The following is a 17,132-nucleotide window of genomic DNA, read 5'->3' on the forward strand; positions in this document are numbered from 1 at the left end:
GGGAGACGCCTTCAGAGTTAATTGCAGCCCTTAGAGTCCCTTGTCCAATTACTTTTGGTCCCTTGAAAAAGAGGAGGCTATGCATTACAGAGCTATGACTCCTAAACCCTTTCTCCGATTTGGATGTGAAAACTCTCATATTGCAGCTGGGAGTGTGCACTTTCAGCCCATATTATATATATAATTGTATTTCTGAACATGTTTTTGTAAACAGCTAAAATAACAAAACTTGTGTCACTGTCCAAATATTTCTGGACCTAACTGTATATATATATATATATATATATATATATATATATGTTCGTTTTAAGGAACACTATAATTCTATTTTGTCAAATAAAGGTTCTCCCAGATTAATTGAACACATGCAGGAAAGTCATAATGTTAACCCAGATCTTTTGAGGTTTGCTGGACTTGAACGAGTTAATCTACCACCGCAGGGTGGCGATCTACATAAGATACTGTTACAAGCTGAAGCAAAGCTTATTATAAAGTTCAAAGCACAGGGCAATTTAGGTTTGATTGACCACAACGATTTATCAGTGTTTTTGTAACCGTTTTTGTAACCATGTTTGAATTTGAGTCCTCTTTTGACTCTTCCTTGTGAAAGTTGTAAAATGGAACTTCAATATTGAATGTATGCCAGGAGTTCTTTGTTCCTTTTTAATTATATGCACTTGTGATGTTTTTAATGGTGGAGATGAAGACCGGGTGTTCCTTTTAAGAGGGTCGGTCTGTAGTCACTGCTTTGGACCGGTGGAAGTGTGATTATACGCGAAACGACTGTCGTCCTGGTAGGACCTGCACCCTGGTAGGACTATTGTCCTGGTAGGACTATTGTCAGGCTGGTTCTGGTGGTGCAGAACCGTCTTTTCTTTCTATCTGTGATAACACACGGAGAGCAAGCACGTTCTGCTCACCTGTCCCTGGCGTTGCTGTCCATAGTGCCGATCTACGGTCTCCAACCCTGCCCACTCCCCTCTGCTGCTGCTTCCGATCCTCTGTGCTGTGCATTTGCAATGAGCATAATGAATGGGGGTTGGAAGCAAGTAACAGCAGCGGCAGAAACAGCAGTGCTGGAAAAGGTGAGTATAGAAATTAATTTTATTTTACAGGCACATGTGTTTTCCCCGGTACATGTCACATGGATCACATCCATGTGGTTCGTGTGTCACCCGTGCTGCCGGAGAAAAAAAGGACATGTCTATGTGTGGAGTACACAAACACATGTATGCTCCACCCGGACACACGGTCCATGGCAAAACACCCACGTGTGCGCAAAGCTATTAATTTTAATGGGTCTACATATGGCTGTGTCTCTGGTACATGTGAAAACAGGTCGTCACATGTACCAGAGACACGGATGTATGAAGGAGGCCTTAAAGCTGCTTTACTCGCAGCGACATTGCTAGCAATGTCACTAGCGATAGCACCCGCCCCCGTCGTTTGTGCGTCACAGGCAAATCGCTACCCGTGGCGAACAATATCGCTGGTACGCGTCAGACGAACTTACCTTCCTAACGACATCGCTGTGGCCGGCGAACAACCGCTTTTTTAAGGAGGCGGTTCGTGCGCCATCACAGCGACGTCATACAGCAGGCCACTAATTGAAGCGGAGGGGCGGAGAGCAGTCGCATGAACACCACTCCCACCTTGTTGCCGGAGGACGCAGGAACGCTGTTGTTCGTCGTTCCCGGGGTGTCACAGGTAGCGATGTGTGTTGCCTCAGGAACGACGGACAACCTGCATACCAAACGAGCAACAATATTTTGAAAATGAACGACGTGTCAACAATCAACAATTTGGTGAGTATTTGGGATCGTTAGCGGTTGCTCGTAAGTGTCACACGCAACGACATCGCTAACGAGGCTGGATGTGCGTCACGAATTCCGTGACCCCAGCGACATCTTGTTAGCGATGACGTTGCATGTAACGGGGCCTTTAGACTGTAAAATCATAGAAATTATACATCTTTACTTGCCCTCATTTTTCTGACTCCCTATGATAGTTCAAGTACACTTTGATTGGCTGTCAATGATCATGTGAAGTCATAGCTGCAAAGCATTATTGGGAAGCATCCACTCATGACAATATTTATCTAGAGCAGTATGTGAAATGTGGTCAGGCATATTTTTTATTTTTTTTTTCTTACAATTTTCGCAAATTGAATTGCAGTATTTGAATTCGATAGGCCTTGCAAATTTGAGGGAATTTAACTAAAAGTTACTCATCTCTATTTAATATTGTTGCTTCTATAGCGCCAACATATTCTACAGTGCTATATAAACATTATCATATCATTTCATAACTGTCCCAATTAGGGCTCAGAAACTAAATTTGATATCATTATGTCTTTTCTGTGTGGGAGGAAACTGCAGTGCTGGGAGGAAATCCACGCAAACAATAAAATTCCAACAATCCGCAACATTTTTATATTGGAGTATCCAAACCAATGGTGTTAAGGTGCTTCTACATTGCCTGAGGATGTCTCCAGAGAATCTCTGCCTCTAAGAACCAAATATTAAAAAACTGGATATACTGTACTTTCTAAATCATTACTTATTATTATTATTATTGTTAATAACATCATTCTCATATATTTTAAAAATGCTGTTGTTTGAAGAAGTTATTTGGTATGGAAAAGACATTTTCAAACATTGTATTAGAGAATGAGTTAAAGGGGTTGTCTGGTCTGTAGTCACTTTATGTGAGTACAGACTTAAGAATCTTCCCAGCGCACACAAGGTTGGCTGCGAGAATTTGCCGCTTTCTCAGCCAGGAATGGCAGTCACATGATCGCAGTTGTGTAATATGCAGGTTCTCGGCCAGAACCTGACTAGTGGGCACTGCTTCACTCAATACAAGAGTATAGAATGGGTGCATCCTACTAGTAGGCGCGGCCTTGCTCAATAGTAATATAGTGACTGCACACATGATTTTAGACCAGAGAACCCCTTTAATAAAGAGTGCCTTTTTCCTGTCATTGAGAATTTTTATACATTATGCAGGTCAAAAAGAAACTCCATAGACATTACTCACTCAAGAAGACTCAGTTTATCAATAAATTATATGGTTTGCTCAATGATTTCAAGGTAACTATAATTCTTCCCTGAGTTATTCCTTCTATGTTCCTTGTGACAGCATTGCAGATGAATTGAACATGTTCTGCCAAATTCCTTCATATATTACAGATGATTGCTGGATTCCCACATCGTTGAATCACTCTTTCACATAGATTGCTAAAAATAGACAACCCTTAAAGAAGTATCTAAAGACCAAAACACCCACCAGTTTGTAGGACGACAGCTTTTACAAGGTCCTTACTGTTTCTTTTAGTCTGGATGACCTCAGTTCCACAAAAAAGAACATGCTTTTTGTAGTCATCACCACTGTGCGCCATCCAAGGAATGGAGTTGTTAATATTTGGGAGTGGTGTCTTTGTCACAGGGATACTCTCCCCTTGAAATTGAATAAAAAGGTAAATTTTTAGGTTAACTTTTCTGCTTTCGGTATGAAGATCCAACTGTAATAAATAATTGCAGATTAGAGACAAATGTTAAGTAAATAAAAGAAAATCAATGCAATTTCAACAAACGGCATCGAACCACATGTAAATGTAGCTAAATGGTGTTACTACCAAATGGAGTACGAGTTTTTTTTCTGTTATGCCATTTCGTCTATTGAAGTAAAAGAAAAGATCAGCATATGTGTGCCGCCCCCGTGCCAGCAGCCGGCGCTGCTCGGATCCGGGCCTTCAGGGGTGGTGGCTCGAGGGTCTCTGGACCCGGGGGTCGCGGACACGCCGAATAAATGGGGGGACGTATATGTACGGGCTGGGCCGTATTAAGTTCGTGATGCCACACACGGTGTGTGGTCAGGTGAGACACCACCGCTGCTGTTACGGGGCACCCGGGGGAGATGTTGTGCAGCAAGTTGTTAACCCCTCCGTGGACAAGGATGGTGGTCCTGGGACCCGGTTGGTGCGTGCAAGGGATGGCGACTGCAGGGGGTGCTGGTGTACTCACAATTAGTAAAACACACAAGTCTCTGGTAAACCAAGGTGATGGTGGCCGGTGTCGCGGCCGTTTGCGTTCTGGTCCCCCACCTGGCTGGTGGTCTCTATCCTTTTCCTGCACTGCTGTATGTAAGGTGGACTTTCCTAGTGTGAAACTCAGGAGTCTGCTCCCAGCTGGATGTGGCCTAAGGAGCCGTGCCCGCAGATGCTGGCTCGTGGGATCTATGGGCCATGGCGGTGACCTCTTATCCATAATCGGAGGGCTGTTGTCTTCTATGAGGGACTTTGGGTGGGACAGGACCTCTAATCCTGGCCTCAATCGGTTAATTAACCAGCTCCAGTTGGTTCTGGTCCTGGCTTCAGGGTCCGAGTAGCCCCCTTTGTGCTACGGTTTCCGGGTCGGTTCCCCGTGTCGGTACCGGCGGGCTACAACCCTGTCCTGGTCCACCTCGGTTCCACCGAGCCGTCTTCCCATCTCCTACTGAAGGAGACCACCGTCTGCCTCCTAGCCGGTGGCACCAGGGCTCCTACCCTGGTACCGTTCAATCTGGACTTCTCCTGCTGGAGACACACTGAGCTCCAGCCCACACTCTTCTCCAACCTGAAGTCTCAAGCTTATCTCACTTGTTTTCCCACCATGGGCTGTCTAGACCCCTGGGTGGGTGTGTCCCAACTGCCTGGTCACGCCCACTGGTGTGTCTATCTTTCCCTAAGGGGGGTGACTAGGGTTTCTAGGTTGTCTGTGTGTTTCGTAATGAGGGAAGGTGTTATGCAGGGGCCTAACTGTGACTACCTGGTTTTGCCAGGGCGTCACATATGTGATGGTGCCCCATAACAACCCCCTAATAATGTAAACTGTAAATTGCACAAAGGCATCTCAAAGTCCAAACATCATCACTATCGAGAAGATACACCTGCAAAATCTTAAAGAAATTACTATATACAATCTCAATAATAAAGAAAAAATAAAAAGTATTTCAAATAATGAAATATTCCTACCAGTTAACATTGCTTCATTTACCGTACACCCTCCACTGATTAAAATGGCGTCGCAAGGTAAGAAAAGCTTGTCTCCTCCCAAAACAATAACATCACCTGGAACCAAGGACTGAGATTGTACTTCTGTAAATTCTGTTAAAAATAAATCCCCAAAATAATTATTACATAAAAAAAAAAATTTATAGGAAAATAGAAGCCAAATAATACTTAACGGGGGTTTCCATGTTTTTTTTTTAATTTTGTGTGTAAGAGAATAATATAACCATACCTCAGTTTTCATACCACACAGTGGTCCCCACTAGAGCTGGGTGGACTCGCAAAAAACTGGGACTGGTGGGTTCCTGCTCTCTTTTAAAACAAATCCGGATCTGGTCCGGAATCTGCCCCCATATAAATCTATGAGGATCAAAATCCGAAGATTAAAAATGGTGGTAGAAAGGATAGAGGAATGAGAGCACGCACAATGGACTTATCAAGGCTCCGGCATGGCTGTACCCTGCTCCCAGGCCTCGCATTCACTTCCTGGGCCACAGATTACCATCAGACGCACAGTCAGACACGCCCCCACTCTGAGTGTCAGCGTGTCAGCTGACTGCATCAAATCATAGGTGTCAGGACAGCCAGTGGGTGGGGAAAGCAGCGTAACTTAAGGAGCCTGTACATTCTAGCATCTACCATGAGCCTAAAATGTATGGGCTCATTCCAGATTAGTGGTCGTGGTGATGTTTCCTTTTGTCTACCATAATCATGCAAGGAGGGGCTTCACACCCCTGCACTCCCTGTCTGGGGGGTCTCACCCCCAGACATCCGCTTCTTTTATAAACCGCTCCATACCCATGTGGAGTTAGAAAAAGAATATTTATTTGGGCTGGAAACAAACAGCATTTTGAACACAACCCTATCATGTGATAGGGGCGCGTGTTGAAATGACATCTTCCTGGAAGGAGTCCATACACTCTAGCATCTACCCTCAGTACCGAGGTATAAAAATAAATAATTAAAACAATTGGTGCAGGGTCTTCCCTGTTATTATGATACCCAGAACAGATAAAGCCCATCGCTACAGCCCCCCACATAAATAAATATATAATTTTAAAAAAACCATGTGCGGTCCCCCTCCCAATTTTGACACCCAGCCAAGATAAAGCCAGCTGGGGGCTGGTATTGTCGGGCTGGGGAGACTCAGCCTAAAAATATCAGCCTCTCAGAATTGTCGCATCCATTAGATGGGACAAGCCCAGACGCTTTACCAGTGTAATGAGGGGTTAAGAGCAGCCCACAGCTTCTACTAAACCCTAGATTAGTAATGGCAGCATCTATGACACCCATGACTAATCTGTAAGTGAGAGTAAATAAACACAAACACAGAAAAAATCTGAAAAAATCTTTTATTTTGAATTAAATTCAAAAACCCACCCTCTTTCACCACTTTATTAACCCTCAAACAACCCTGCAGGTCCAAAGTAATCCACACAAGATTCCATGGCTATTCAGCTCTGCTACATCCAAGTCACAGCAAGCAGCCTTAGAACATGACCGCCTGCTGTGAGTGCAGAGAATGAATGAGCTGCACAATGAGCGGTGACGTCACTCAGGTCATTTGTGGTTACAGCAGGAGGTTCACACGGTCCTTCACCTGGGATCGCAGGTAACCTGACCTCAGGTGGAGGTCACTAAGTTCACAGACCTGCATATCCTGGCAGAATACTGCAGTTTTTTTGCTAAGATATGTAAATTTGGTGATTAGTTTTTTACACCATATTTCTGCACCCACCTACACCTACAAGTTTGCATCCCTTGGCCCAAAAATGCAAAAAAAAGTTTTTTCTGAGAAGAGGTACAAATTTGGTGCTGAAATCTGGTGCAGACAACTTCAGCACCAAGTGTGTACCTCCTGGCAGAATACCGCAGCATAAATCATGGCAAAAACCTGCGGCAAAACAACACGTCAAAAACCATGGGAACAAAAATGCGTCAAAAAAAACGTTTTTGTTAGGAGGTGTAGATTGGGTGCAGGAATATGGTGTAAAATTTTCAGCACCAAATCTATATCTCTTGGCAAAAAAAATCCTGCAGTTTTCTGCCAGGAGATGCAGGTCTCACCTAAGGTGAGGTCACTGACTTCACTGAGGTCACCTGAGGTCAGGTTACCTGCTGCTACAGGTGGAGGACCTTGGGAAACTCCAGCTGTGACCGCAAATAACGTGAGTGACGTCATCGCTCATTGCGGCTCAGTCATTGTCTGTCTGCACTGACAGCGGGCATTCATGTTTTATGGCGCTAGCTGTGAGACTCAGATGTAGCAGAGCTGGATTGCCGTGGGATCTAGTGTCGATTACTTTGGACATCTAATGAATGCGACAATTTCAGGCAGCTGAAGGCTGATATTTTTAGGCTGGGTCTCCCCAGCCTGAGAATACCAGCCCCCAGCTGGCTTCATCATGGCTGGGTATGAAAATTTGGGGGGATTGCACGTGAGTTTTTTAAATTAATTATTTATTTAAATTAAAGAAGAAAAAAAAAAGCTGCATGTGATTCCTCTTCTTTTGATACACAGCCGAGATAAGTGCAGGGCTGGGGCTATAGCTATGGGCTTTATCTGTGCTGAGTATCAGAATACCAGGGGACTCTGCTCCAATTATTTTATTTATTTATTTTTGTACCTCAGTACTGATGCACATACAGCGTCTGTCAGTGACTGCAGGTGATACACAGGCTGTTACACAGGTTGGGGGCGCATCTGACTGCAACCAATCACAGATGACAAGATGGCCGGTGGGCAGGGAAAGCAGGGAAAGCCGTGTGTATGCAATCGTGGCACAGTAAGTGAATGTGTGACCAGAAAGCAGTGTGCCGCCATGACACAGAGCCTTGGTAAGTATGAAGCGCTCGCTTCATTCTTGTTTTCTTTATTTTTCCTTTATTTTTTTTTATTTCTTGAGTGCTGAATCCGAATCAAACACCCAAAATCCCAGGCCCTGGTCCGTCACCCGAGCATCTTTGAAACCGCGCAGATCCGGACTTTTACAGTCTGGGCCCGCCCAGTCCCAGTTCCCACTCATAATGCAGCTTGTTTTATGTCATATATACTGTAAATATAACCAAATTGAGCCATTGTGAATCCACTTTGAGTTGTAATTCCTGAAATTTTCAGGTTGCGGCTAATTCAAATAATTTTCAATGTGATTTACCTGTATCACAACCACCTGGCCCACCCCCTGAGCCATTTCACAAATTGCTAATCATTACATAAGCCAGAGAGTGAGCTCACATGGTGCCTTTTGAAGCTTCATGGGCTTTTCTATAATGCCTTTTAGCTATTACATCACATGTATGGCATTTAATCAGGGGAAACGATTGCAGGCACTATTGGGGTATGTGCACACCATACCTTTTTCAGGCAGACCACCAGGAACCTGCCTGAAACAGCTCTGAAGGAATACCAAAAAGAATGAATACACACTCAGTTGTCACGTGTACCTAACCTTGTATTCATGATTAATTGGATATTTTTGCAGGGTTGTTAAACTGTTTTGTGAAATTTATAATTTTACTGTAGTAAGATCACAATAATGGCAGCACTTTTCCCCTTTCTTTAAATGACTCACCTAAACATTTCATTTAAAGCAGGACAGCTTAATTAACATATAAAATATTTGTCATTCTGCATTTTGTACCAGAAGGTAGTCTTTTTCACATATTTATACTTTTTCATATATGCTTTAATGTACATTTGTAAAATGATAAATGAAATACAAGAGAGAACAATACTGACATTCATACTACTACATAGATACATTTTACAGTAAAGTAATCTTTTTGGCAACTGTTACCTCCATTTTTATGAAGCACTGAAACCAAAATACTGTTGTAGGATGCTGACATTCTGTGCAGTTTGACTGATTGCTAAAATGGAAAAATAAAAAAATAATGTGTATTTTTTTTTGTTAAGGAAAATTGAATATTTGTTCTCTATAAACACTTGCACACATACCTTTCTTAAATTATATACCGTTGCAGAAATAGACAAGATTGTCATAAATAAAATCGCTAAGCTATATTCGTAGTATCCTGTAGCTATCCATATACTTAATGAATAGGCTTGAAACAGATAAAATGGATTAAAAACCTGTAAAGTAAAGAAAAATAATTACTTCCCATATTCACAGCTTTAACAATTGTAACAGAATCATTTCCTCTTGTCCTCCTATAACCCCAGTCTACACTGCACAAAAAAAACAAACAAAACAAAGAAAACTTGAGGACAATTGGGAAATGATCTATTAAGTTGTGCAACCTAAAGGCCTCTAATATGTACATATATCACTCAACATTGCTTGTGCTCTTTTTATGCACAATCATGTGACTCAGTTGAAAATTGACCCGTCATCTGTTTTTTTTCATTAGAACCACTTCCTGTTTAACGCTGTTGTTAACCTTGTCCCTAAGATTTCTTAAATGTGCTGCTGCCATCAATTTCTAAATATTTTTTTTAATTAAATGTAAAAGTATCTAACTTTCAACTTTTCATCTGTGTTTTATGTTCTTTTGTGAATAAAATAGGGTTATAAGAGATATCCAAATCATTGCATTCTCATTTTCTTTACATTTTACAAACCATACATTTTTTGGGATTTGGGGTTGTTAAAAAAAGATTGCTTTTGGGCAACTATAATTGAGGTGTATATTAAAGGGACTCTGTCAGCAAGTTTTTGATACTTCATCTGAGAACAGCATGATGTAGGCAAAGAGATCCTGAATCCAACAATTTATCACTTAGATTACTGGGTGCAGCTGTTCTGACACAATCAGAATTTTTAGATTTAGCCATGCAGAGCTGATAGATCTGTCCGACCCACACCAGGCAGTCTATCGAAACTGTACATTGACAGTGAGGAGTCAGAGTAAGAGGCATGCCAGAGTGGCGGGCGCCAAACGTTGTAGTCCGAGCAATGATAAGTAGTGCTTGTGTCTTGCTGCTTAAACAAACATATCAAATAAACAACAGATTGGACGTTGACAAGACAGGCATCCCTCAACTCTCTGTGTTAACCTTTGCAGCATGCGGTCTTCAGTTTACAAATAGTTATGGGGAGACTCGCAGATAAATGGAACCGGCAGACCTAACCATTTTTTTAAAAAAACCATACATTTTCTAAAAAACACACATCGCACGATCAGCGGTGACATTACTCAAGTAAGTTGCGGTCACAGCTGGAAGTTCACACGGTCCTCCATCTGTGACCGCAGGTAACCTGTCTTCAGGTGGGTCACTGAGTTTAATGAAGTATCCTTAGGTCAGGTTACCTGTTGTCACAGGTGGAGGATGGTGAGAATTTCCAGCTGTGACCACAACTAATCTGAGTGACATCACTGCTGATCACAGCTCATTCTCTGCCTGCAGTTACAGTGTGCAGACATGTTCTGGCCGTGCACTGTAATTTCAGAGCTGAATCATTGTGGGACCTTCTGTGGATTACGTCAGACATGAAGGTTTGTTTGGGGGTTAATAAAGGGGTGAAAGAGGGTGTTTTTTGTCTTTTATTCCAAATAAAGGATTTTTTTAGGTGTTTGTGTTAATTTACTTTCCCTTACAGATTAGTAATGGGGGAAAGCAGTGCATATGCATGAGCCTAATGCTCGGCCCCGGAAGTCAATGAGCGGCTGCAGAAACATTTACAGCTTTGCCGGAGCCTTGATAAGTATGAAGCTCCGCTTGTGTGCCGCCCTTGTGCTCGGTCCCGGATCCACAGTGGCTCGAGGGGTCTCCGGATCCGAGGCGGGGTCGCGCAGCTACCTCGGAATAAAAAGGGGGAATGTTTTGGGTGGTGAATGGGATAATGTTCGTGACACCACCCATGGTGCGTGGTAATGTGAGAGACCACCGCTGCGGTTGGGGAGCCCGGTGACGATGTTGAAGCAGCAGAATGTTTAACACCTCAATGGGTTGGTGTCCCGGGGCCCGGTGATGGATGGAGTGGGGAACCCGTTGGGGGTGAAGGGATATCGGGTACTCACACAGTCCAAAGTCATTGACGCTGACACCAGGCAAACCAAGCTCTTGAATACTCTGTTTCTGTTGGGTGAGCATGCTGGGTCCGTGCCCCTTTGGTGTTGCTGGTTGGTCTGAAGCCTTGTCCCTTTGCACTGTGTGTCTCTCGTATGGATCCCTTTCACTTGGAATTACTCAGGTCCCGCTCACCTGCGTGGCTAGCAAAGTGAGCTTGCTCTCAGGGTTTACGCTTGGGATTTTCTGGATGGTTGTGGGAAGTCCTATCCCCCTTGTTGCGCTAGTACCCCGATTCTGTAGCGGGTGGGGAACAGTTCTTGAAGACTCCGTTCTCGTCGGGTGAATTACTGGGCTGTGTGAAGCTTCTTCCCAGCCTAGGGTCCACGTACCCCGTCGTGCCCTGGCCCCTTCCCGGTTGTAGCACAAGGCAGCCGGCATTCTCTCTGTAGCAGCACCGTACCCCCTGTCACTACCCCCTGTGACCGGGGTTCTAGCTCCTTCTGGCCAGGCCAACGTCTGGCACCTGGGACAGGTACAGGAGCCCAGCTCCAGAGCGTGACCTGTCCTGTTACCGCTGTCTCACTGCTCAACTACTACTCAACTACTGACATCTCTGCCCTCCCTCTTCCATCCCTCCATCTGGGTGGCCCTATTCCCCTCAGGCTGCCCAATGGGTGTTTGGTGGGTGTGGTGCAGAGTGTTCCTCAGGATTTATGTACACCTGTTGGTAACAACACCAAATTGACAGGACCCGTAACCAAGGAGGAGCGGGTACCATGCAGTAGAGCAGATTGCACAGCACCCTTGTGACGACCTTATTGGCCAGGGCGTCACACTTGCTTTATTTTTTTTCTTTATTTTTTTGCTTTTCCCAAGTGCAGGATCTGAATCATTAGTCGAGTCTAACACTCGGGTACATCTGAAACTGTGCAGATCCGGACTTTTACAGTCAGGGTCCACCAACCACTACTTACAAAGCAAAAACTTGCTGCAGACTCCCTTTAACCATTTGTATTAACAGGCAATACTTGAACCTCTGTGGTTCTACTGACCTAGGTTTAAATCATGATAGGATCTAATGATGATATCAGGTTCTGGAGAATGGCTGGAGGTCTGTGAACGGCACGTGTATTACAGTTACTGGAACACACCAGTATTACTGATATCTGAAAGCAGTCTAAAGCTGGGTTTACACACTGCAACATCTCAAACGACATCGCTGTAACGTCACCGGTTTTGTGACGCAATAGCGATGTTGTTTGCGATGTTGCAGTGTGTGAAACTTATCAGCGACCCGGCCCCTGCTGTGAAGTTGTAATCATTACAAATCGTTCAGGACCATTCCTAGGTCCTTTGTTTCCCGCTGTGCAGCATGAAGTTTCAGTGTGTGAAGACTTTGCAGAGACTTTGTTAGCAACTTCCCTTTCAAAAGGCTGCTTATCAACGTCCCCAACAACCAGCTAGGTCGCTCTGCAGGTCCGGATCACTGCCAGGTTTGCCTGTTTGACAGCTCACCAGCGACTTAGCAGAGACTTAGGGAGGTCGCTGTTACGTCACAAAACCGGTGACGTTACAGCGATGTCCTTTGAGATGTTGCAGTGTGTAAACCCAGCTTAAGGATTCTTCAGTTAATTTGAATGAAAAAAATAAAGCAATGTTGCATTCTGCGATTTTTTTTTAATTTAGTGAAAACTTCCAGCACAAATAGAAGTTTAGACTAGCTTATGTCTGATAGAATTAATGCAGTTAAATGTGGCTCAGAAAGCGTTCTAACAATGGACTCTTGTTTAGAATTAGGATTATTTTCTTTTCTGCAGATTAAAGTTCAGGACCAGTGTAACATGATGCAAGTTTTGAAAAGCTACTTTGCCCCTTTTTAACCTCGTATTTCTAGCTAGAAATAACTCAGCCATTGCTGACTTATTCTAAGAGGCACAACGTTGTAAAAAAAATTGCTAACATCTTCCTGTAAATCATGATTTCTATGGTATGGAAGAAGACAATGTAATATACATATATATCTATGTAATATATAATCAGTTGCTCTGGCTGGGGGAATCACTTGATTGAATGTGGAGCTATAGGAATTTGGGTGAAACATGGGACCACCAATGCAGTGTAGAGCTGAGTTTGTCATTGCACTGCTAATTCATAGAGTAATGGAGTTACATATTCTGCTGCTCAAAGGAGGGATCAACAGGAGGTTTTACATGTAGTTTCTTGTCTGCTAAATCTGTATCTTTCAAAGATCAGGAAGAGTAGTAGATGGATAATACATGGGATCAGCACTGCAAAGCCAAATCGAAAAACTTCCAAAATAGCAAAAATATATTTCCCACCAAAGCTCCACTGTTGTGGCATAGCAATTAATTCATTGTCATCCTCTCTGTTGTCCCACTCCTTGCCCTGACAGTCACCCTCTTCCTGATCTGACATCACAGTACAGTACGCGTGCCCCTCAGGTATCTGACTCTCATTATCATCACATCCACCACCGGGGGTTCACATCTGTTGATGAGGCTCTGGATCCAGCTGACAAGGATTTTGGGTCTCGATGCAGATGCTTTCCTCCTCCTGAGTAGAGATGAGCGAACCGGTCGAGGTTCGGCTCAAGTTAGGTTCGCCGAACGGAGGTCTCGTTCGAGTTCTGTTCGGCGAACCACTCGAACTGCATAGGAAACAATGGGAGGCAATCACAAACACATAAAATCATCTAAAAAACACCCTCAAAGGTGTCCAGAAGGTGACAAACAACTCACAATACAACACAAACACATGGGAAAGTGACAAGGATATATACTCATGCGAAAACAAAAGAGCTGGACAAGGAAAAAGAGGAGGAGACACAGATATAGGCATGGCATGCCCTTCTAAAATCAAGTATAACACCGCAAGGTTACTCCAAGCGGAGTCTCCCTTTTTTCCAAAAATTGGGCCACACACACACCCACCCCTTCAGTGGCAGCACTTGTGCCCCAGTTGTACACTTCCCAGGTAGATTTGCATCAAGCACATTCAAAAATATGCCATCCTTAACCGTCCCCAGGATCACCCCGGGGTAGGTAGCAAAGTCTTTGCTGAACCATGACTTGTTCATCTTGGCTCCTTTCAAAAAACACAGCAAGCAAGGGTTACTCGAAGCGGAGTCTCCCTTTTTTCCAAAAATTGGGCTCCACACACACCCACCCCTTCAGTGGCAGCACTTGTGCCTCAGTTGTACACTTCACAGCTAGATTTGCATCAAGCACATTCGAAAATACGCCATCCTTAACCATCCCCAAGATGACCCCGGGTTAGGTAGCCAAGTCTTTGCTGAACCATGACTTGTTCATCTTTGCTCCTTTTAAAAAACACAGCAAGCAAGGGTTGCTCCAAGCGGAGTCTCCCTTTTTTCCAAAAATTGGGCCACACACACACCCACCTCTTCAGTGGCAGCACTTGTGCCCCAATTGTACACTTCACAGGTAGATTTGAATCAAGCACATTCAAAATCCACAAGCATTTACTCTCCCCAGGATGACACAGGGGTAGTAAATTCCTTGTGGATCCATGACTTGTTCATTTTGATGAACGTTAGTCTGTCCACATTGTCACTGGACAGACGCGTGCGCTTATCTGTCAGCACACACCCAGCAGCACTGAAAACACGTTCAGAGACAACGCTGGCAGCTGGACACGACAAAATCTCCAAGGCATAAGTGGAGAGCTCTGGCCATTTTTCAAGATTTGAAGCCCAAAATGAGCAAGGCTCCATTTGCAAAGTCACGGCATCGATGTTCATTTGGAGATACTCCTGTATCATCCTCTCCAGCTGTTGACTATGTGTCAGACTTGTTGTCTCTGGTGGCCTTGCAAAGGAGGGTCTAAAAAAATTATGAAAAGATATAATAAAATTGCTGTTACCAGCACCAGATACAGTGATACTGGTACGAGTAGACTGTTGAAGACAACGAGACCGTCCCATGTTTGTCAAGTTACAACTGGGAGATTCATTCCCTGGACCACGGTTGTTTGGTGGAAAAGCTGAGCTAAGATCGAGTAACAGCTTTTGCTGATACTCCTGCATACGTGTGTCCCTTTCTATGGCTGGAATTTTGTCACAAAAATTGGACTTGTACCGGGGATCTAATAGTGTGGCAAGCCAGTACTCATCATCACTTCCAATTTTGACAATACGAGGGTCATGTTGGAGGTAGTGCAGCAAGAAGGCGCTCATGTGGCTTGCGCAGCCATGCGGACCAAGTCCACGCTGTGTTTGTGGCATAGAGGTGCTAACAGTTCTTTCTTCCTCTGACATCTCCCCCCAACCTCTTTCAACAGAAATTTGACCAAGGTCTCCCTCATCTGCTGAGTCTTCCATGTCCATAAACAGTTCGTCCTCCATTTCTTCATGTTCTCCTGCACCTTCCTCAACATTTCGCCTGCTACTATGCGCCCTTGTTGATCCCTGTCCCCCATGGTCCCATACCTGCCGCGTTGGTAATGATGATCGTCTGGACCTTGGTGATGTTGTTGTCTCTTGCGCATATGAATCTTCCTGTAGTTCCTCCCCTTCCTGTTGTCCCACCCCCTGACTCCGAATAGTGTTTAGCGTGTGCTCCAGCATGTAAATGACTGGAATTGTCATGCTGATAATGGCATTGTCAGCGCGAAACATATTCGTCGCCATGTCGAAACTGTGCAGAAGGGTGCATAGGTCCTTGATCTGAGACCACTCCATTAGGGTGATCTGCCACACCTCTGCATCTCGTTGGCCCAGGCTATACGTCATGACGTATTGCACCAGGGCTCGACGGTGCTGCCACAGTTGCTGTAACATGTGGAGAGTCGAATTCCAGCGTGTTGGCACATCGCATTTCAGGCGATGAACTGGCAGGCTGAAAGACATCTGGAGCGATGCAAGTCGCTCAGCAGCGGTGGTTGAACGGCGGAAGTGAGCAGACAGTTTTCGTGCCCTGTTCAGAAAGCCATCTAGGCCGGGATAGTGTGTTAAAAATTGCTGGACAACAAGGTTCAACACGTGAGCCATACAAGGCACGTGTGTCACTTTGCCCAGGCGAAGGGCCGCACCCAGGTTTGCAGCATTGTCGCACACGGCCTTACCAGGCTGCAGGTTGAGTGGAGACAACCATTTATTAAACTCAGTCTCCAAAGCTGCCCACAACTCAGCCGCTGTGTGACTCTTATTTCCAAGACATTTCAAGCTAAAGACCGCCTGATGCCGTTGCGCTCTGCTGCCAGCATAGTAATGAGTGGTGCGTGATTCCTTCTGCGCAGTTACAATGCTGGTGGCCTGACCAGGCAGGCTTGGGGCGGAGGTGGAGGACCCAGACGAGGTGGAGGAGGCAAAAGCAGTGGCGTAGCTTGGACAGACAGAGGATTGACACACAAGTCGTGGGGACGGCAAGACTTGTGCAGCAGACCCTTCACCATCTATCACCATAGTTACCCAGTGCCCAGTCAGCGACATGTAACGTCCCTGTCCATGCTTACTGGTCCAAGTATCGGTGGTGAAATGCACCCGTTCACACACAGAGTTTCTCAAGGAAGCGGTGATGTTGTGTGCGACATGCTGGTGTAGCACAGGCACACCTTTCTTAGAGAAGTAGTGGCGACTGGGCATCTGGTACTGGGGCACAGCAACAGACATAAGGTCTCTAAAATCCTGTGTGTCCACCAAGTGGAAAGGCAGTATTTCGGTAGACAAGAGCTTACAGAGGGATAAAGTCAACCGCTTAGCTTTGTCATGGGTCGCAGGAAATAGCCTTTTATTTGTCCACATCTGAGGGACAGAGATCTGGCTGCTGTGTGTGGACGGTGGTGAGTAGGGTGTCCCTGAATAAATTCAGGTTTGTGAGGAAAGTGCAGGCGTACACATGATGTTGCCTTCATCCAACGGTGATGCTATCGATGTCTGAGAGAGCTGTACACACGCACTTGTTTCCCCTTCCAAACCAAATGACGACCTACCAAGCAAACTGCCTGTTGCGGTTACAGTGGTGGAAGTTGTGCATGGAAAACCAGGTGTGACAGCTGTCCCCACAGTCCTAGAAGATGAAGAGCGCGCGGATGCACTTGAAGGGGCAGGCTGTGGATGGTTCACTCCGC

At 44.8% G+C, this 17,132-nt stretch overlaps 1 protein-coding gene across 1 annotated transcript in view; it reads right to left on the bottom strand.

Moving 5' to 3' along the window:
* LOC142297271 (putative cation-transporting ATPase 13A5) overlaps positions 1–17,132 on the bottom strand; it is a gene marked incomplete at its 5' end in the record, with an annotated part of 197,502 nt that overhangs the window by 118,756 nt on the left and 61,614 nt on the right. Inside the window, 4 exons of the mRNA XM_075341526.1 lie at positions 3,289–3,459; positions 5,015–5,146; positions 8,848–8,920; positions 9,009–9,143. Of these exons, the coding sequence (XP_075197641.1) occupies positions 3,289–3,459; positions 5,015–5,146; positions 8,848–8,920; positions 9,009–9,143 (511 nt within the window). The remainder of the gene's footprint in view (positions 1–3,288; positions 3,460–5,014; positions 5,147–8,847; positions 8,921–9,008; positions 9,144–17,132) is intronic.

The sequence above is a fragment of the Anomaloglossus baeobatrachus genome, chromosome 3 (assembly GCF_048569485.1).
Source record: "Anomaloglossus baeobatrachus isolate aAnoBae1 chromosome 3, aAnoBae1.hap1, whole genome shotgun sequence".
NCBI lineage: Eukaryota > Metazoa > Chordata > Amphibia > Anura > Aromobatidae > Anomaloglossus > Anomaloglossus baeobatrachus.